The sequence below is a fragment of the Heliangelus exortis genome, chromosome Z (assembly GCF_036169615.1).
Source record: "Heliangelus exortis chromosome Z, bHelExo1.hap1, whole genome shotgun sequence".
NCBI lineage: Eukaryota > Metazoa > Chordata > Aves > Apodiformes > Trochilidae > Heliangelus > Heliangelus exortis.
Genome location: NC_092454.1, coordinates 23,540,623 through 23,563,988, shown reverse-complemented (window position 1 = coordinate 23,563,988; position 23,366 = coordinate 23,540,623). Strand labels below are relative to the sequence as shown.

The 23,366-nt window shown below is 37.8% G+C and overlaps 1 protein-coding gene across 2 annotated transcripts in view; it reads right to left on the bottom strand.

The window, feature by feature from the left end:
• Window positions 1-23,366, bottom strand: part of PIGG (phosphatidylinositol glycan anchor biosynthesis class G (EMM blood group)) — an 83,270-nt gene that overhangs the window by 43,246 nt on the left and 16,658 nt on the right. The window contains exons 7-10 of one of the 2 annotated variants that reach the window (XM_071731831.1): window positions 19,345-19,562; window positions 16,966-17,247; window positions 7,652-8,109; window positions 1,031-1,222 (exon numbers count right to left, since the gene is read on the bottom strand). In XM_071731831.1, the coding sequence (XP_071587932.1) occupies window positions 1,031-1,222; window positions 7,652-8,109; window positions 16,966-17,247; window positions 19,345-19,562 (1,150 nt within the window). The remainder of the gene's footprint in view (window positions 1-1,030; window positions 1,223-7,651; window positions 8,110-16,965; window positions 17,248-19,344; window positions 19,563-23,366) is intronic. The other variant, XM_071731832.1, reaches the window with a different exon arrangement.

The window sequence follows — 23,366 nt, the reverse complement described above, 5'->3', positions numbered from 1 at the left end:
ACTCATGGATGTATCCCATCAGGGGCCATGGATTTATAGATTTCCAGTTTAAGTAAGTGGCCTCTAACCTGGTCCTCTTCTATCAAGGGTAAGTCTTCCTCTCTCCAGACCTATCTCTTATCTCCAGGGTCCATATAAGACAAGATCTTCTCCAGCAGTGTTTTTCCTCTGCACACCTTGTGAATCTCTGATCACTGATTAAGAAGCTCAAAAATAAACCATTTGTAGCCATACTGAATTTAAAATGAATGTGAAAGAAGGATTCTTACACCCTGAAGATGCTTTTTTACAATTTCTCTCCCATGATCACCCTCATCAAATGTGCTGACACTGAAGTTTTCTGTGACTCTTCTGACACTTAGGAAAACTTGAGGCTGCACAGCCTACAGTTAACAAGTATCATAAGAAAACTAAAGAGACCCTAGCTACATTCCAAAAGTAGCTACTGGTGAAATAGCCAAAGTTTCATGATAGTTACAGACCAGTTCAGTAAGAAATCTAACATATCCATAAAAATTTTAGTATGCATAGTACAACACAGCCTAGACCTCAAGACAGATTTGGCTACATCACTGAAAGGTCACACATCACAGAACACTCACCTGCAGAAGAAAGCAAGCAACTCTCCCAACTACAGCCTAATACTTTTTCAAAATTAGGGAGTAGCTAAATGATTTAGGCTTCCACTCTTTTTAATGTGGCAAGTCCATCTAAGCAGAGGAGATGGTGTATTTGGAGTTTCTTTGTAGTAAAAAACCACAGCCTAACAGTATGATGATTAGATTTTCCTCACACTGATCATTAACTGACTGGCTTCTGATCTGCCCCAGTTGAAAGACTTCACAGGGTTCAAGATTTCGCACATACCACAAAAACTAAGTGCTGGCCACCTACAAAGTAGAGTTTTATTCCTACGAATGGGATTGCAGCCTAGACACAACATATCCTCCCACTTCATCTCCTGATATCCAAAGTGTTAACACTTCTATAGAAATATAAATAGATATACATATCTGTTGATTTAACTTACTTTGAAATATCTTTGCTGTCATGTTGCCATGGATATACAACATTTCCAATGGCTGCCCGGTAACTGTAGACTCCCAGGAGACCAAGTGCCATAGCAATTTTTGAAACCAGCGAGCATCTTCTTTGAACCAGAAAGAAGATCATAACTAGGGAGACTGCAGCCAAGAAGGAGAGTTCAGATTTATGTTCAGAGCTGGGGAAATGAAAAACAACAAAAAGCCCTCCTTTAAACCACTGTAATTACTGACAAACACATTTGACAAAGCCATAGCTACAACACTGTATTTCCAAATTAATCACTGCACCGACACACATTATGAAATTTGTAAGAGGTATAGTAAAATAGTTTAGTATTTTGATTGAAGCTGTTTTATTAATGAGGTTTTCTATTCAAGCATGCTTGTTAAGAAGTGCTATTATTGTGTTCTACCACATGCTAGTTATTCAGTTAATTATATAAGAACTGAGCTGTACAGTGCATAATGGAAAAGAAGCTAGTGCTTTTAAACTAGGGTTTTCTTATTTATACATTTTGAAGCAGTGTATTTTGCTTATATTACAGCTTTTCATTCTACATCAAAAGATTTTTGCATTGCAGAATTAGAATATCCTTTTTTAAATAACTACAAATGTATTTGATTTTTTTAATTTTAGACACACAAAACATTATGTAGCAAAATGACCAGGAATATACTTACATAGTTTAAAACAGATAAATGCAAGCACACTAGCACATGAGACTCCTTTACATAAGTACAGCCCTATTACTGCATCAATACAGAGAAGAGACAGAGACACAAAATTTGCATCATGGCCAAGAAGGTTACAGATACGGTTTTTCTCCTACATCCTAAAGAGGTAACACTTGTTCAAGGATATTTTATTCAGCATACTGCAAGTGCTATATATTTACATTTACGGTTATATCAGTTAGCACCCTAAAGTGTTAGGTTAAGGTAAAAATCTGCACTCAAGCCCTACCATAGCTAGCTATGTGATTCCAGAAAGCCCACTGTAATCCAAGAATTGCTAAGCCTTGCCTACTGCAAATACTCCCAGTATCTGAAATGACACAGAACTGCTAATTTTGTCAGGTTTACCTTCTGTTAAGAACATTATAGATTGTGAGAGCCAAGGGCTCCATCTTCTGTCTCACACACTCCAAAATGCCATGATAAAAGTTCACTAACTTCAGCAAACTGACAGTGGGCCTGGGCTGTTATCTGCATTAACTCTGATAACACCTAGAAAACTCCAGTTTTATCTTTGTTTTAATCAAAATTACAGTAGTTCAAATAGGCTTATTTTTCTATTCCCTAGGAATGGTCTCTATGCTTTATCTGGAGTTTGACCAACAGCTGTTTCAGCTGCAATGCTTGGAAAGGATAGCAGGCAGAAAAATTGGTCCTGTTAGTTCTCCCTGCAGGATCCAATCCAGATCCCAAGAGATGCACTGCTCTCTGCAGGCCAGGATAGGAAAGTGAAAGAAGTAACAACTAGAACACTAGGGGAGAGAAAACAGTCTTGATGTTTCTCCCCACTGCTGCTCTTCCTCCACACAAGGAGACAGCAAAAGCAGAGAATGGATTGCTGCAACAACCTGGGAAGATAATACATGCATCAACACATAACTAATTTAGTTATACACTGCACCTCTAAAATGAACCTTTGCGGAAAATTTGGGATGCTTTCAGGCTGTTTTCTTCTTGCCTGCTCATTGTATGAACAGATCATATTATAACAGCAAATCAACATCATCTTTGTTACTTTATCTAAAATAGTCCATGAAGTCAAGGCAGTTCTCTTAAGAAACTCTTGCAGGTAAAACTAACATTGCAACACATAAAAATTTAAAAATATTCCTAACTGTAAGTAATTGCCAGCGTTATATTAAGTAAGACACTCGCTGAGTCCTCGGCTACTCTGATCTCAGCTAAAACGTACTGGGGTTTGCCCAAGCCACAAAACTGAAAGGGATGATCCAATAGTTTCCTGAGAATCTGGGGATGGAGGAAATAAAAAAAGAGAGCTTCAGCTGTATGCTCTTACTGCAACAGCTTGTGGTCTACATTTTCATACTTCTGGTATCAGAATGAAGACTGAATACATTTCCTTCCACTGTTTTGACCTCACCTTAATACTGCAAATAGAAGAGCGAAAGGAATTAAGTATATGCGCATGATTCATATTTTATGTGGATAAAGCCTTTTTTAACTGTTTACTTTCATTCTACTATTGCAATAAAGTAAGGAGGAGTCACTTGGTATGCTAAATTCGGAGGGGAGGGCATTTGGGGACGGTTAAATACATCATCAAACAACAATACTACAATATTCCCATGCTTCTGCTTCTTGTCACTTCTCATCAAGCTGATGCTGTCATTTACAGTTTCACCTCTTCCACAGTGAGCCATATAGCAGCTCTGACACCTTGGAAGTATCGGCTCTGACCAAGATTAACATCCAGATGATTCTAATGGAGTAACAACTAGCTAAAAAGAAAATCTGACTTCTAGACATGTTTAGAGACTGCATGTTCCCTAATGCTTCATTTACTGACAGATTTTCTTTCCCCCTTTCCTACTGAAGTCTTTTTTTTTTTTTTTCATTTGCAGTAGGTCTCACAGAGACTGCAAATAAAAAAAGAACATTTTTCTTATTTCAGCACTGCTGCATGCATTTCTAATAGTCAAATTCAACACACTACCAGTAGACAGATTCACTGTCTTTTTTGCTGCTTACATTTTTCAATGCACAAACCTGCACTAAAGTCTCTCTATCTCAAAGACTGAGCTCCTCAATCACTGTCCAGATAAGCAAAATATTAGTTTCAGCATGAGCACAGACATCTAAAAGGTCAATACTGGGGGGAAAAAGGAAAAAAAAAAAAAAAAAAAAAAAAAAAAAAAAAAAAAAAAGAGAATACCTTGTTCATTAGTTAATCTTAGAGACAAAATAGAAGGTTGGCTAGAAAAAGTCTGAGCAGATTGAATACAAACTGAGAAGAGTACACATGATGCAAGTAACATTCTAATATGTTACCACTCAAAATGTGCTATTAAGACATAACTATGCAAATTACATACATGCTAAAAATAGAATAACAATCAAACTTATAGACTATCAGTGCATTTTGGGAAGAGAAATAAGTGCTTTGTGCAACTCAGCTTATCACCAATTTACACTGTAAGGAAAACACATCATCTCAATCCTGATTAAAACACTAGGGCAACAGACATCTCTATGAACCTATTCTTCTGTGAAGGAGAAGCAACAAAGATGTTAAAACCCCCATATCATATTAGTGTGGTTGCCAAACTGGAATTCACAGATACTCTAAAAAACACACACAAGATGTGCAAAGATTAGTTGTGCTGTTTACTGATACTTTCTAAGCTTGTCCAGTGAATCATTTGAGACCCAAGAAATAACCTACATCCCATCACTCAAGTCCAAAAACTGTGCAGTTCAAATGCTGCTGTTTGGGCAAATTTTTAATCCTATAAAGGAACTGAAGTATATAATAGCATGGTGACATATACTGTATTCTCCTGTTAAGCTAAAAACTGTTCCATTGATTTCAGTCAGGATGTAGCTCGGTTCTGCTCTTTTGCCTGCTCCCTAAGCACAGCAAATGCAGTTAAGCCAATAAAAGGGAGAAGGCAGAACTGTGGCAGTCCAAATGACAAATCCGCTTCGCCTGCCATGGCATGGCACTCTGGAGTGTTCCACTATCTTTTTAATGCTCCCCAAAAGTAGAAGTTTGCAAATCATTACTTCTTGAGAAACATTTGAGGATTTTTGTAAGGAATGCTTGATAGTGGCTGGAAGAAAAAACTGCTTATGCCTGCAGCACTTCCAAAGATGCACATACTTCCACATTTTCTAGCTACAGGAATTTCAACAGCAGTAGTGCTGGTCTGTGCATTTTCTCTTCCTGCTATTATGGCAGCCCATTTGTCTATGACGCTTGGTGGTAAATCAGAGTGGGAGGCAATCCATCTGAATGCCAAGAGTTTCCTACCCCATCCTGGGTTGTTTTTCCAGCCATATCTATTAAATTATTTACTTCACCATACTGACAATACTACAGGATTTGTGGTTGCATTATGAAAAACATTACCAGCAGACTTAAGAATGTATTTCTTTCTTTGTGCTCTGTCCTCGTTCCAGCTACATGTTACACAGTACAGAAAAAGATAAAGACATACTGGAATAAGTACACTGAAGGACTAGTAAAATTATGATGGGAATGAAGCATCTAACATACAAGGAGAAGCTCAAGCACTGAGACTGTTTAGCCTCTAGAAGAGAAGGCTCAGACTGGACATGGTAAGTATTAAAAAAAATTAAACCTTATTCTCCCCAGTGGTGCCCAGCAAAAGGACAAGAGGCAATGGACACAAACTGAAATAAAGGAAACTCTGTTTAACAGAAGGAAATTTCTGCAGAGGAAAAAGAAATCAGGTTGCCCAGAATAGCTATGGAACCTTCATCCTTGGCGATAAAGACCCAGCTGGAAAAGGATCTGAGCAAGCTGTTCCAGATCACTCTATTACTAGTAGGCAGAAGGAACCAAACCATTTCCAGGCATCCCCTCCAAGCACAACCATCCTGTGATTCTGTTGTTTTCAAAGATGTATAGGAATTCTGCAAAGCATGCCAATTCCAGTTCACAGAAGAAAAAAAGGGAAACCAAAAAAAGCCTCCTTTGTCCCTTCTCTTCCCTCCTTCCCCAACAATGACAAAAAAGACCAACCCAGAACAGCTGTAAAGAATCTCATTTTATCTGAGTAGGTTACTTGGAAGCTCCCGACAGACAGTAGTGTTAAAGGTGGACATACAGGATATCCCAGCTTTTGCTATAAATCAGGAATCTCTAGAGGTACCTGCTTTAGCTTCAGACTACGTTCCACCTGGGCTGTCACTGAAATCCCAGGTCTTGCTGCTTTACTGGAATATCTAACACTAGGAACTCAGAGATGAAAGCACACAAGTGAGACAGGATTTTTGGAAATTAAGTCCAGGTGTAGGATACAGGTGCCAGGAATCACCGGGTGACAAGCCAGGCTGGTGTCCAGTCTCACCTGTGCCCGGTTAGGGCTGGCCCCACTGAGCATGCCCAAGACCTGGGGCCAATAAAAGGTGAGGCTGGGTGCAACCAGGAGGCTCACTCTAGAGCTGACGCAGCACCAGGCTGGTTGTAGTCGGTCTCTGCTACTGACTTGAACTGCCTATAGCTCTGGTCCTGGGATTCAGATTCGAGCTCATGCTCTCGGTAGCGTCCATTTCTGGCAACATCCAGGCATGCATACACAATTTTAAGAAGGCTGTGTCAAGTGTCAGTTAAAGTTCCCTGGCAGAAAACAGAAGCAAAAGCACTTCTCTCAAACGAATGGAATTTTTCAGCTGCAAGAGTATCAGGTCCTTGTTTTATGGTATTGTGGTACAAACACACTCCAAAGAAGAGGGCTGTCAGTCTGTAGAAGAAAGTTACTGGAAGAACAAATCTCTGGAATATGCTCAGGCTTAATTATAAAATCATCCCCTAATCCTGCTGACACACTAGCCTTGTTCATACTGAAGGAGTTCTCTATCCTGTGGGCTTAACATGGGGAATATGACATTCCCTCCTCTGTCCCTCACCCACAAGAGGAGGGATAGGTGGTAAAAGCTTTGGTATAGAGCAACTGCTGTAATGCAGTAAATTCCCTCAGAACTCATGTCTTTCTGCAGTCATGTCTGTCACAGCAATCAGCACTTCATCTGTGAGGTTGCCAATAAATAACAAGCTTCATATTAGTTCATTTGCTCATGTCACTGTTAATGAATGATGAATGACATTTCATCCGCATGTTTTAAGATACCAGCAAGAAATCTCCTTATCTTACACAGCACAGCCTCCTCATCTGCTGTCTGCAAAACCTTGACTAGCAGGCCACAAGGTACTGCTTCTCTGCTCACTCACTGATGTACAGAAAACAGCTGAAATAAAGTACTTTTTATCACTGAATAATGACTGTAGTTCTTCAGAATTCTAAATGGTACTAGGAAAAGTAGAAGCCCTCTCCAGCGTATTTCAAGTTGTAAAATATTCCCTTTCTTGTTTATCATACTACATTTGAAAAATTCCTTCAGATTTCCACCTACATAGTAAATGCCTGTGATAGACAAGAAGAATTCAATATGCAGCATCTCCTCCTGCAACTTCACAATGTCTGGAATTGAGCAGTACCCTCACCTTTAATTTCAAGGTTCTCTTTAAGAGGTTCTACTAAGAGATTTCCCAATTTCCCAAACCAGGCACTGTTGACTTTCATATGGCAAATGAAAGTCAATGAATGATTTGCCTCTAATAAAACTATTGAGTTCAACTGGCATTAATTAGAGAAGTCATAGTGAAAGGCAAAGATTATAAACTACTAATTGCACAAAAGGAATTACTCCTGCATGAAATAGCAGTAAAAAACTCCTTAGGGTGCTTCAATGTTTATCCATGCTTACAGCATGCTTACAGCATGTTGTAAACAGAGACCGTATAGAAATTTAAACATATTCCACCAACGAAGCATCCATTAATTATTAAATAAGACAAAAAGTAACACAGTAAATCAGATACTTGCCTTGTCAGCCAATGTCCAAAGTCTGGCCGATGAGCCCACTGGACACCTGTCTGATTCAAGGAACGAAGCAGCCGACAGCAAATAAGAATGATCCATGGACTTGCCAAGCTTATCCATTTATCTGATCCTTTTATAAATTCAGCTGAAGTGGTGGCCTTGCCCAGTTTTGAATCAACTGCTGCTGGAATGTCTATATTCTTGCACTCAGAGGCTTCCCCAGTATTATCAGAATTCTGTGTCATAGTGATGCTATGCTGAAGGTCACATTCTTTCAGAAGAAAATTACTTCTACAGAGTTCCTGACACAGCATCAAACAAAGTGTATTAATAAGAAAATACCAGGTTTGATGTTCCTCTTCTATAAAGCTGCTTGCCCCCAAACTCAAAACATGGCCAATCGTTCCAGCCAGAATCAGCACATCTATTTCTGACCAGGTAGAACTGGACATAACTGGATTCTTCTGCAAATAAATGAAAAAAAAAAAAATAGTAATGGGGAAAGTGTATTAAAATTTCACTTGTTTAAGCATTCATAGAATACTTACTGCAATTTCCTCTAAGAAAAAAAAATAAACAGCAAGACAACTTATTTTTACTATGATAGAACCAAAAAAAAACTATGAAAGTACCAGTGTACCTTATTTAGCTATCTCTGCAACATAATCATAACTATTTAAAACAACACTCTATTTAACAGCAAAAACTTCTCTATGAATAATTATCACAGCTACACAGATTAAGGCTTTCTACCACCCTGTGACAGAAGGTTTGAAACAAGAACTCTCCCTGTAGCACATCACAGAAGTAAAAACAGAAATTCTGCAGAAGTCATACTTGACATACAGATAATCAGGAATTTTTTAGGAGTTCAAATCCGTGCTACCCTCAGTCCAGTGACAGCCTTCACTACTGAAATGAACAGAAGTTACTTGTAGGCAGTCTGATGTCATTGCTCAACCTTGCTTAGCTTGAAATGTGTCTTCCACCATTAAATTTACTTTAAACCATATCCATCTACTATTTGTTGCACACACTGAAGCCCACTTCTTTGTCTAATGCCTCCATTAGTTGCATTGCCTGTTCACATCTACTTAGACTCGTCCTTGATGATAAGGCTAAAAAGAGAATGTAAGGGGCATGTGGAAGCTGAGAGCATCACGTTCACTGACATTATCAGGTAAAGGATGTTTTCAGCTTGTAAGGAATATGAAGTAACAGGAAAAGACACAAAAAGGACTACACAGGGGCACAAACATGGTAAGTAAGCACTATGGGAGATCTCAAAGATGACAAAAACTCTTCAGTCATTAACTGACATGGCCATTAAGAATCCACAGGCATAGCTCTGAAGAGCATCAGCCTGGATACAGTAACAGATAAGGGGGAAGTGACAGAACCTGAATATCATGGATACCTGAGGATGTCTGTGGATCTATGCAAACTCACTAAGCAATGCTACAGGAAAGGAAAGGGTCAATGGTAAGTAAGAGAAGGTGGTAAGGAAAAGGCTGGAGGCAAAGGGCAAACTGAGCAAAGGAAGGGTAATGGGGCGAGAGTCATGTATAGGAACCAGACAGTGCACTTTTTGACTGAGTCTCATGCCCCATCACCGTGGTCTATCGTTATGAAAACCTCCTCTAACCATCTTCCTGCACAGTGCCACTCTATTCCTCAGGGGATGCTACAAGGTCTCACTGCAAGTAACTGTGGACAAGCCTGTGTGCCAACAACCTGAGACCACAGCAAGTAAATGCAAACGCCAGCAACTCCGGTAGGAATATGGGTAACTGGACCCACACTGCTGTAGTGCTAGTGAGGTACGGGTGTCAGCAACAGGAAAAGCAACCACAAATCAGGAAGTTTGTAGGCCTGCAAAAGAAACCAGAGGACCCAGAATGTGCAGCCATGCACTGTGAGAGGTCAGTGGGACAGTGACTGGAGAGAGAGCTGTCTGTTTGGCTTCTTCCAAAAGTCTGAGACAGAGGTGAGAACAGGAAGCCAGGCTGGGTATGCACAGCTGGGCTTCAGAAACAAGGCAGGACAAATGCCTTAGCCCTGGAGGTGACCAGAGCTTGAAGGGGCTCCTTAATATACCTTAACAAATAGCATTACAGACTTGTGAAGAATCTGGGGAAAGACACTGGCAAAAATCATCCCTTACCACTTTATTTCCTCTTTAATTTTTTCTCTGTTGGAGAGTATCAAAGAGTATCTCTTAAACTGGTATTTTAAACACCTAATAATAAACAGCAACTTAAAAGACAAATCAAAACTACCACATAATTTTCACTTCAAAACAAAGATCTGTGAACCTATTTTCACATTAATTTCTTTAACTGCACACTTCAACCACATCATCCTCCTACATTTGATCTTTACAAACAAGCTTCAAAAAAACGCCTTGAATATTCATACATCTAAATCTCACGGAGGACATACTCACATTCAAAGATGCACTGTGTATTATGATTCCTGAACTGGCTAAGTAATTTGTTAGAAGAATTTATAGCTCACTAATCCTAGAGCAAGTAAGCAGCTGCAAATAACACAAACATCCTGAGCATCTCAGATGCAAGTCTAACTTAAGCATATCAACACCAGCTTAAGAATTTTGTCCAGTAAGAAAGACCATTTAGCACGCAGAGGACAACAAGCACACTTGATGCAGTTAACACAAATAAACATGGGTTATAAACAGCAGGGGGTAGGGGCAACACTAGAAATATAATACAAGAGCAGCCATACCTGAAAGCAACTGACCAAGCCCAATCTAAACTTACTAGCACTTCAAACATCTTTGGTGCTCTAAACTTTTGTTTAGTATTCTACTCTCCAAATCAAATACCATAAGCCACACTCTGAAACAAAAGGACGAGGTAGAGATGCACTCCATGCAACGAACATAAAATTCACAAAGCTAAGACAAGAAGAGTGCATGACTAAACTACAAAACCACAGAAAGTTTAAACTTCAGTAATGCCATCATGACCTTAAAGATCTTGGCTAACTAAATAATGAGAGAGCATGTAAACTCCTTTGTCTCTGCAAGCAGATGGTATCAGAGATCCTCAACAAATGAGAATGAGCCAGTCTTCCACAGAATTCATTTATCTTCTTTATAAGACATAAAATCTAGATAAGGATTGGTCTCTTCTATCTGGTTGCTGTCAGCACTGATATAGAAACTGAAGTGATATATCATCAATGGGGAACATGCAAAAGTCAATTAAAATTATGGTGGTGCTAGTGTGAAATGTTTCAGTGTGAGAAATCCATGTTTCCTGTCTGCTTGTCTGACTCTCACAACTCCAGTGAAAAGAGGAAAAATCTATTCCTTTATTCGCATCAAAGGGTTTAAGTCCAATGGCACCACTGATAAACCACACTTCAGACCAGAGTTAGTCACCATGCAAAATAAAAAACTATCCTGCGAATTAAAATCTGCTGCACCATCATGGTCTAAGAAAAATATCTTCAGCAAGTTTTTCTAAATTTAATGGTAATCCTTCTTATATCACCTATATCTTATTAAGAATGTTGTAATTAGTTTTTATATGTCCTGACTTTACACGACTTCCACTGTAGCTGGCTTTTAGCTCTAGTTTACAGGCATAAAAATGTAGGTCTTACCCCGATTTATGCAGCTCTGCCTTTCTAGCCGTTCAATACCTCCAACCTCCAGGAGCTCAGAAGGCACTTCATATACTAAGAGACTTGTACATCTTGCACCAGTATCTTGGCAGACCAACTTAATATAGAATCTTTGACTCAGAAATTTATAAATGCCAGGCTTTCAATTTAAGCCTATAATCTGCCAAGCCAAGGTAGCTTTAACATTTGATGTATCAGCATTAGTAATCTGCAATTACATAATACAGAAACTGACCTCTTTGCCCTGTGAACATACCTTGCTAGCTTGCAGAAGTGCCAATACATAAACAATGCAATATATGCATCTTGTCCATGAAAGTTAAATTTTTCTTCACCCTAAAATAAAACATCCTGTAGTTTACATTATAGGTCCAATTCCAACCATGTGGCTCCTGTATGGCTGACAGTAAAGCTTTTTCACAAAAATTAAGCATCTATAGTTAGCGGCTCAAGATTTTACAATCACTTTTCAGATGAGAAATGTTTTGTTTTTTCATGCACACCATCACCCAATTCTGTTCTGTACAATTCTGTTCCCTTCTGACATTCGAGCTTCCTGCACCCAGTCTTTATTAAAAATGATGCTTACTTTCCTATGACAGCTTATTGCAGACTACAGCTGCTCCTTCATTTTCATGGCAGTTTATGATAATTTTTAAGGCTACCCAGAAAAGGCACTATCCAATCACCTTTTTGTTTCCCAAGTTACAAAAAGAAAAAAAAAAATTAGGTACAATTGAATAGAAATGTTTTGTCATTCAATTCAGCTAAGAAAATCACACAGAGGGGGCAAAACAAATTTAAAATAAACACGGTATTTCAAAATAAACAGAAAGAGGGATACTTCGTTTGTGTAATGAAAAAATACTGTAATGCTGCAGAACAAAGATTCTCAAAAGTTATATTCAACAAGCTTTTACATTTGTGTTCCATTTAAAAATAAAAACAAAACCAAAAAACTACTGGTTTGATTTCTACCAGAAATGGGAAAAAGACTACAACTACTAGTAGTAAATAGCATATTTAAGTCAACTACCAAGCAACTCAAGTGAGGCTATGAACAAGCAGCTAAAATTTTTTACTATTTTCTAGAATTCAAAAAAGGTGGCATAACTATTTAAAGCCTGAAATGTCATTAAAAGAAGAGACTGGTGCTGCTAGAAACATAGTAATCAGAACCTATAAATAACCGTCTAGAAAGCAGATGCTAACACTGCCTGCACTGGTCTTCAGAAAATTCATGAACTTGGTAATCAGTTTCTATATTCAGCCACACTGGAAAAAAAGCACTGCAAATGAGAAGCACTTCAGAGAAATCTTTAGATGTGAACGGAAACAATTTGAAGGAAAAAAGCTCTGAAGCCATTAGCAGGAGAGCTTATCTTAATTACTTTTTTAAAGACCTACACTTTATCATATAACATGAGCTTAAGAAAAAGGCTTTCAGCTTTTTTGCAAGATCCTGGTTCAGGATTCTACTCCTGTCATCAGAAGAGCTTTTCCAGAAGTGAAGCTCATATGCAGATTCCAACAGTGGAGATGCACAGGTCGCAGACACTTTGATTCAGAGCTATTTTAAAGTAATACTCCTAACTCATCAACACACAGCATATACAGACAACCAGTTTCTCATGCAAAGTCCAGATATTCTAACGGAAAAGGGGGTGACGGGTGGGACATGTATGTTTGTGAATTACAGTTTGTGCCCCAGTTACCAGTAAATAACCTCTCACATCCACACTGCAAGCAATAACAGACTACCCACAAGAACCTTCCACATTCTGCAGGCTCTGTCTTTGCATAGGCACCCATCTGCAAAAAAAAAAAAAAACAACAAACAATCCACCTTATCACTCCGCAACAGCCCTGAGGCTAGTAAAAATGTAAATCAAATCCAGGGCATTGATTTTGAACGTGATTTAACAGATGATCTTCCTAAATAATCTACAAAATCTTTCAAGCCTTGCCTTGGAACTTGAACAGAGACAGCAAAGCCCATCAGATTGATGAAATGACATACATACCCAGTCACTTGAGGAACAGGATTGAAGATGGGATGGCAAGAATGGATTTCTACAGGTCTTGCTACAAAGGCACATCTGCCTCAACCAGCATCATTATTGCCTACACTTCATACAACAAACTTCAAGTACCCACATTTTCAGGTATGTCTCAGTTAGGAATACCACCACAGACATACCTGGAATGAAGAATCCATTATTTATTTTTTTCTATCTGCCACAGACTTGGAAAAACAAACACATAAATTTACAAATTGTGTGGAAAACATTGCTGAAAACAATGCTAGTTCACATATTATCAACTTGAAGCACACTATCTGTTCACCTACTGGTATGTCCTGAGGGCCCAGCTAATTTAAGAAAACATGTATACATGTGTCAAATGTCAGATACTCCTACATCTTTTGAGTTCAAACAGGAAATGGTTTAATTGATCGTTAATCTTTTACAGACAAATAGAGACGTTTCAAAGGTGATGTGAAAATAAGCATCTTCCCGTCCAAGAGAAACTAACTGTTCCCTGGCCTAAAATGACAGATTATTGCCAATGACACTATATTTCCCTTGTGAATAAAAGAGGTGTTCTCTACTTCTCAAATTCCAGGGTCTCAAAATTTGTACAGAAGAGGAAAAGGAAACTGCTGCTGAAACATCCTTCTTCAAGCAACAGAGAGTTTAATCTAAATCCCCAACATCAACCAGGGAGAAAGCTCCAGCAGCAGTGGTCTGTCATACGCAAACTGTGGGATGTTGCAAGCAAAGATATGAAACTGGATAAAGTATCCTGAATATAATTTCTGCCCAACATGTCTGGCTTTGCTAAGTTTGTCTTTAAGATGTACAAAGCAGGGGTGGGGAAGGAAGTAAACTTCCTCCACTAAAGTTCCTCAGAAAGATTTATTCTGAACATGGAACAGCATGGATTGTATCAGTGCTTCTATTATGTGTTCCCTGAGGAGCTACTATCCTGTCAGGGAGCTAGCAATTAATTCCTTTCAGAAAAAAAACCCTTCCACCCAACTCAAGTTTTGAATACCAGGAGACATTTTGCAATTGCTGCTGTGATCGTTGACAGAGCAGGTGTATTAAGCCATCTGTGCGAAGTTTTCCACACCAGCAGCTGTCTCTTACCAATAAGGATGAAAAACTGGCTGGAGACATTTAGAGACTGGATGGGGCACCGAGCGCCATGGTCTCGCAACCACGGTGGCAGTGGATCAAGGGTTGGACTCAGAAGTCCTTTCCAACCCATCTGATTCTATGATTCTATGTGGCAAGAACAGATGCAAATGAAAGCGTAAGACTGAGGCCAAACTAAGAGGGCAGAACTCATACCTGTCAATCAGTCCTTAGCAATAGCTTGTTTTAAATTTATGGAATTAATAACTAAAGAAGAGCAGCATCTTCCTAGATTCCAGTCTTTGATCTAGTAGGAAAGCATTTCTTCTGAATGATACAAAATTACTTAAAAGTTACTCCTACAGTAGTGCATGTCTTAATTAACTCATCTCTAGCCATGTGACAAAGATTTCTGATCACTGACGGACAAAATTATTTGAAACTGTTAACCTGAAGAAAGCTATAATCCTTTGTCATTGCTTTCAACTCCATTAAAGTGGAGTGTCTGTAAATTTTATACAGGTCTAGAACATCATCTTTGTGTATGCTTGAATGAGAAAAACTGGTAACAACTAGAATGAAAAAATAAGCTTGTATTCTACAGTTGTGCTTCTTTATTATTTAATAGAAATTAAATGTTAATCTTCTACAGAATACACTGGAACGTTTATTATTTCATGACCATGTTGTTCTTCTTTTTCTAAGAATATCTCTCATTTACCATGAAATACATAAAGCTAATAAATGCCCTAAGTAGAACAATTCAGAAATTACAGAAATGAACCGAGTCAAACATGCCCTTACATACCAACAGCATTAACAAACTGTACAACTAGACATCTCATTCAGTAGACTTCTCCATTCACTTGCTTAATTTTACTTTCTCTCTCATATGCCTTTAAAAAAAACAACAAAAACTACACACCAGCACTAACTAGCTTTGGCATTGAAACATTATCATTACTTGGACACAAAAATTTTCAGTAACAAAAGCAAACTTGTGACTGACAAACAAAGACTGTTCTGTTAGCAGGCACACCAAAGATGAAACTTGTTTCCTCAAATTCATTAAGCAGACACTGTTAGCTGACTTGCTATTTCACTTCAGCCTATCTAAATGATCAACAAGCAAGTTTAAACCTTATGTGGTCAATAAATATAAACTTAAGCAACCAGCAATTCCTTTTTTAATCACTTTCAATACACTCAAATCAATTGCTATGAAGAAAACTACAAAGTGGGGGGGGGGGCATCTTCAGGAGAGAAAGGCACTACTTTTAGTCTAAGACTTTCTCTCAGAAAGCATCATTTCTAAGAAGACAGTACAAATTTGTAAGTTACAGAAAATAAATTATTATTATACAGTTTGGATAGTAAAAATTAGCAGTCTTATTATAATTTAAATTTATAATTAAGGTCATGAATTACAGCATATAGCTGCACAGACTGCAACATTAATCTCGTTCAGGAGTAGTGAATTTTCTGAATTATGTGAAATATAGCAATTATTAAATGTTTCTAAAGTCAGAAAGTTTGCTTTTCAGTTCACAGGAGTACATCATCGTGTTATTAAAGCAATGCACTTGCCAAACATTGTCACACACTACAAAAAGGTACTAAAACCCCCAAAAGGATTCAAAGAAACCCAGACTGATAAAGGACTGTACTGCACAGAGGTTGCACCATTGAATAAAGCTCTATGAGCATTAAAGTTACTGAATTTCAGAGACCTTTAAAAGATACGACTAATGCGCGTCAGAAAAAAACAGCTAGAAGCTAATTTTATGATATGACTGATAGCTCTTGGTATACTAAGTTTCACAGTGAAAGAAGAGAAGGACATTGCAAATTCTTCATTAGAATTAGCTGACTTCTATTTGAAACAACCAAACTCACCAGGTACTTCACAGAAGGTAGCTCCATGCTTGCACAACTGAGAAGATTTCTGAGCATTCCACAGATTCTAACAAACGCAATTTCTTAAACTTTAGGAAGTTTAACTTACATGATCAATTTCAATCTATCCATTACAGTTTCAAAATTATTTTTAAAAAAAATTATCAAGAATACCAATATAAAAAAGAGCACTGGCAAAGTATTTCCTTATTAGTTTTATAGCATTAGTGAGTGTAGCATTTGAGAAAGGACAGATCATCACTGGTGTATGCTGTTGCAAAATACAGCACATCTCACTTCAATTGCAGTTGTGAAACAGCACTGTATAACAGCATGAAATTATACAGCATAATTGTTTCTGATTTCATAAAATCAACTGCAAAATAATTTACAATAATTAGAATATTTCTAAATGTGAAAATAAGCACTTCTATGATCTCCATCATAGCTATCAGTTTCATGCCACAGTGAACACACTACATTTCAATTACAAATTTAAATTATTCAAATTACCTTACAGATAATAATTTATTTAAACACATACAGACAAAACTTTTATAAAACTTTATACGCAAGTACGCCATAAGGAGCAAAACATTTCAAACCATAAGTAAGGCATGCTCTCACCCTCTGCGGAAGTCTGGAATTCTCAAAGATCTTTGCAACAGTGGATAAAATACTGCACATGAGTGCAGAAATTAGCATCATCACTCCAACTGCTGTTAACCAGGACATACTGCAGAAATAGCATAAACTTTCTGCTGATGTGCATACAATGACGTGAACTGCACACAGAATCAGCCACATCAAGTAAAACAGCAGAGAGAATAGTGGAGTGGACAGGGGCACCTGTAATTCTGCCTGGCTGCTCAGTGCTTTCGGAACACTGAGCAAAAGCAGCAGCAGAACCTAGGGGGGAAAAAAGAAAACGAGAATTAATACATAAAGAATTGTGGTTGGCTAAAACACAGTGTGCGAATTCACACAAAGAAATAATATTGTTGCTATACACACCACACTGCTAGTATACATCCTTCATAAAAAAAGAACTTTGAAGAACTATGCTGGATTTTTTAACCCCAGTAAGATATCACTACATAACTGAGAGAATCGAGGATTGTGTTTTCATTTATTAAGGGCTTGGTCACACAAGCTACCAAAGTGTTTACCATAATTACTGTGAGTCTCCTCACCTGTGGTCACTGATCCCATACATGATCTTCACTTCCTGCAGAAATGGGAGTTCTAACTCCCAATATCAAAACTGTTCCTAAGCAAAATAATTTGACCCATTTGCCACCTGTAAATCCATGCAGTTAGTTACACGGACATTCTGCCAAAAGCCATTTAACTCACAACGTGTGATACACAGCGATCCTGCTGAGTTACATAGCTTCCGGACTAGGGAAAGTTCTCAGGCTATCCCAGAAGTGTATGCTGCTCTTCAAGCTTATGAATTTTTGAAATATTTACTTTTGTTGTCTCCCCTCATCTTAATTTGATTTATTGGATTTACTTCTGTTTTGCTCTAACCTGCACAGAAATTAGGCAGAATTTCAAACTTCCTCACAGGTAACTGTAGCAAAAGATCAATAATATGAATCAATTCCACGACCCATGTACAAACCTTTTTAAGTAAAGAGAAAATCCAGCCACAAGCTGAAATGTTGTGCAGGGGGCACAGATGAAGCAACTACTACACTGAGATCAATCAGCTTGTACAAGGGCAAGATTAAAAAAGATCAAGATAAAACTAACTATATCAGACCACTCCCAATTTGTAATCTTTCACTGTCTCTTGTGAAGACCTCTGACTAAAATTTTGCCCACAATACAGTGGTCTGTTTTGTAGAAACAGTAAGCACTTAAAACTGCATTTTAGGAAAGAAAAAATATATCAAGAGCCTGAACACACAGATTCACAGAACACTGGAACAAAAGAAATAGAAGCACTTTAGTTTTGCACTGTGCTTTGTTCACATCCAGATCTGACACCTGTGGAGAGAGAAGAGAACCTAGAACCTCATCTCCCAAGGGCCTTGTGGAACCAGTTCCCATGAAGTGGTTAGCATAGTGATAAGCCCCACTAAGCAGTCTACCAAAAAGCCATTTCAAATGTACTTTTATACAGAGAACAGTGATATAAGAGAAAGCATGGAACCCTGCCAGGGAAATGGAAACTCAAACACTAAGTGGTTGCTCAGGTACTGTTATATATTCCAGGCACTGGAAAGGACCAGTGTGACAGCAATCACACAGGCTTGCACAGCACCACACAAATGCAAGGACTGTTCTTACAGAAGTTGATACTCATATCACCTGAAAGGTCAATGCAAGCTTCTGAACACAGAAGTTCATTGAGCATGCATGGGAAACCTTCGGGATGGTTCTCAAAGCATTACCATAGACGGTATTTCCAGCATTTGAGATTTGCTCAAGATACTTGTTGCAGAGAACCACTTAAATTGCAGACATAAGATATCTTACATTTACTCTTACATGAGATATGAAGTGGCAACCTTACACCTTTACAGCAAGTATTTATTTCAAGGCTCTACATGTACCCATATAAAGAAAAATTCTTCGAATTGTGTAAATTGTTCACAGAAGGTATTGCCTGTTCTGAGCAGACACAACCACTGTTAGATAAAAAGGAACAGGTAGGAACTCACATGCCACATTTTTGATTGTTTTTTTTATTTCAGTAACACTACTCCAATTAAGTAATCTAAGTTGTAGCACATCTGCCTATTTATTGTAAATAGTTACACCAAGACATCAAAACATAAGTAGGTTATATCAAAAGCTCCCTTGCATAAATTTAAAGGATTAGTTAGAATCTAAAAGAGTATTAATCTCATTGAAGCAAACTGAGCCAACTCTAGGAGTTCATAGGTAATTCTGAAGAACAGTAATCATGTACACTAATTAATAAAAAAGTTGTATGTATGTACATATGTGTTTTGTATATATATGTACTATATATGTGTAGTTGTATATATGTACCTCCATAATGATCACAGTCCCCACCATCATCGAATACATGTCATATTGTGCCACTTGTTTGCTCAGTGAAGAACTCAGAGTCTTCAAGGCCTCCAAATACTGCTTCAGGACTTTTTTGCCAAGATTTAGGAGTATTTCTGAATTGTTTCCCTCTAAATAAAGTTTGATCCAGTTACCATGGGACTTTTCTGCTATCTTAAAATGTTCATATCCAGGATCTAAAGAGACAGGAGGGGAAAAAAAAGGGGGAAAAAAAACCAGGGTCCATGAACAAATGATACTAGGTATGATCTCTAGAAAACTAAAGATCATACTTATATATTGGCTTGTACGGTTCCAAAAAAACCCCAAAATTGCTATGAGGATCGAGCAAAACTTTTTTTCACACATAGAACATGACATTATCTTCCAGCAGCAAGAACATAACAAGCCAGTTATTCAGAATAAAGGTAAATAAACCCTAACCTGATCAAACATCAAGACCCCTAGAAATGACAAATATATTAAAACATCCGTTACCCTTACTTCCAGGATGAACTTAAAATGCTTTAAATACTGAAAAAGGCATGTTTTCCACTGGAAACACTCCTTATCTAGGCCACACTGTACAAGGTAAGTGGTAAATGAAAAAACAGCTAATATTTTCTTGTAAGTTTGGTTAACTCTTCTGACACCTATTTGAATAAACAGGACTGTGGGTGAACACTGATAACACATATGAAGACTTTGATCATCTTTCCGAACTGGGGATGAGGACAAACACTAGACTGTGGGCCTGGAAGAAGCAATTTTAAATCACCTCCTTACATTTTATAAATAAGAAATCACTGAATTCTGTGGGTTCAGGTTTTAATGTATGCTTTTTAATATATGTAGAAAGATAGCATGGTTTCTTTTCTTTCCTTCTTACACTGAAGAAACATTCCTGCATTACCCTCTCTGAATTTATTTTAAAAGCTTAAGTGAGGACAACAGGAGACACAGAAAAGAAACAAACAACCAGACTTTACAGCTTAGAAATCCTCTGCAAGTACAGCAGCAGTAGGTTTTCTCCTACCTGTGTCCCCTTATGGATTTTTCCACAGAACCCTTTATTTATACCAACTATTCTGGTTCATGCACACTAAAGGATAGATGTGGAAAGACAATGATTCAAGATTCAAAGGAAACAGGGAAATACTATTTTATTCTCCTATCAACACAAAAAGCTGCAGAACAAAAAGATTACTCTTGATAGCCTTTTTACTTCCAAAAAGGGTGTATTCACCAGTGACAAGAACTATATTCTGAAGATGAGAACAGATGAGCAGTATTTTGTTCAGATGTGACAAAAAACCCCAACATAATTAAAACAATTTCTGCTAAAATTACTACTGTGGGTCCTGCACGCAACTGAAGAGCGCTCTATTCATTTTATGTAAGTTTCCAGAGCATTTCTTTAGAACAGAACAATTAGATCAGTTTCTATATTTTTCTGCAAACGTGGAAAATGCTGTTCCTGAAAGCACTTAAGATATGTTTTCTCTTTTCGCTATATAGATGCTTCAACCCACAATCTAACATATTGTGTGATATTTAAAATATTGGTCACTGTGTACAGTATGCAACCACAATGTAAATTCAGTCAACAACATAAGGAAAGCAAGAGCATAACTTTCAAAAAATTCATCTGACTGGAGTTTATTCTATGTGTGAACATGCATCTGTATTTTTTGCAATATAAAGTTCTTAGTTTCACTTCACATTAATATTCCTCACAATTTCCCTGCAATTTAACTAGAAAGTTAATAACAACTTGGGGACAAAAAGGCACATTTTGAAATTTTGATGTAGCAAGCCTATCATTATCTTCCTATCTTGCAACACTTATCTTGGCTATGAGTAGTGCACAACACTTGCAGTACAGTTTCAGAAAACAAGGTTTAAAGGAAGGGCTGAAGCTAGTTTGGTGACACAAAGACTGAAGTTATGCCTCCTTTTCCTTCTTGGTGCATCAACAGTGTATCAGACCTGGAAAAAAACCCAGCATGTTTTTCAAGCCTTTTCAACAAAAGTGTATTACTAAATTCAGAAACACTTTCGATTTTATTTCAAATGAAAGAAGATGAAGTATTTCTATTCAAAGAACAGAAATATTCACCGTTCATTTTTTGTACAGTTATGAAAGAATTGTCTCTTACCACTGCAAGACAGCTTCTACACAACCACTGCTATAGGTTGAATTAAAATTTTAGAAAGCAGTGTTGAACTCTGAATGTCCAGTCTGGTCTTCCAAGATTTCTAACACCCTCCATAGCACACTGACCATACTATGCAGGACACTTGCAGGTATGTGCTATAAAGTACAACTCAGACAGCAGCAAACACTTGCACATTGAGATAGCTGTCAGTGAACACAGTAACTTTCATTCCCCTACCCTAGTTCTTTAAACAGTAAAGTTCCCTCAAAAGTTTCTCTTCCATGATTAAATATTCATATTTCTAAGGAAAACCAGAAAGGATCATCTAAAACGAGCTTCAATCAAACTGAGATTTGACATTACCCTATTCATTAAACAGAACACTGAAATGGGTTCAAGTTGTATCTTGAAATCTAAATAAATTCTCTTCACATCTTCTCCTGTTGTCCTGCTCCCTTTTCATGCCTTTTTCCAACTCTCTTCATTCCCTTTAGCACTATTTCACTTCAGTCTACTGTGTTCCATGCTACAGTACCAAGCCCATTCTGTCCATGTTATAAAATATGACTGTTCCAGTCAAACCCAGATTTGTATCATTGGTACACATTAAGTGAATAATTTTAAGATCCTGCAGAAAGGAACAAAGGACCATGGTTACCCAGTTTCCTTCGAGAACTCAATGATTTAATGGCACAATTGTATGCCATAAGTACAGAAGAAGAGTCACAGATTGAGTTGTTGGACAATAATTTTAGTAATTGGTGGGTAATGTGCTCCACATGTGGTGGGTAAGTGTCACTGCTGCATGTGACACTCACGAGGTAAGTTAAATATGAGGCAAAATGGCTATGCTTCCCAAGCATCTGCTTGGTAACAATTTCACTTAATTCCAAGTCAGAGGCAGCAGCCAGTTAAAAAAAAATTTATAAACATAAAAACAGAACTGAAAATGTAAAGCTGACTTCTCCAGTTTTCCTATACAAAGCTCCCATTAACAATCAAACTATTTTAATTGAAACATGAAGCTAATACAAGTTCAGGATTAGTTCCAAAACAAACAGTGGACACTAACTTTAATAATGATATCAAACTTGCTCTCAAGCATGATCCTCCATTACATTGTGAAGTGGAGAAAGAAACAACCTTAGTTCATCATTCAGTCCAGAAGTTTAGAACCTGAGGGAAGTATTGCTAGATACTTACAGCTGCCTATGTTTACCGAGTAAAATCTCTCAGAAACTTCAGGTCTGTTTCTAGATACTTCTTTAATCTTCCTCAGTTTTGCCAGCTGTTTTCACTCTCACTTTCCAGACTTTTTTTTTTTTAGTCACACGTGTACATTTCTATCATAAGAAAACCTAATGTCTCACATTAGCATGAATGAATTTGTTTCAAACAGGCTTTTTTCAAAAAAATCAAGCTGTTAAGGCTTCCCTTCTGCTCTTTGTATCTATCATCTATAATCAATATACACTTCATAGAATGACAGAATTCTTTAGATTGGAGAAGACCTTTAAAGTCATCAGCTCCAACAATAAAACTAAAACTACCCAATCCTCCCTAAGCACTGTATCTACATATGTTTTAAAGACCTCCAAGGATGATGACACAACATCATCATCACCATTTCCCTGGGCAGCCCCTTCCAGTGCCTGATAATCGTTTCAGTAAAGAATTTTTTCTTAATATCCAATCTAAATACCCCCGGCACAACTTGAGGCTATTTCCTCTTGTTCTATTGCTTGTTGCTTGAGAGAAGAGACCAACACCCACTTCACTAAGACCTCCTTCCAGGTAGCTGTAGAGTGACAAAGGTCTCCCTTCAGCCTACTTTTCCCCAGA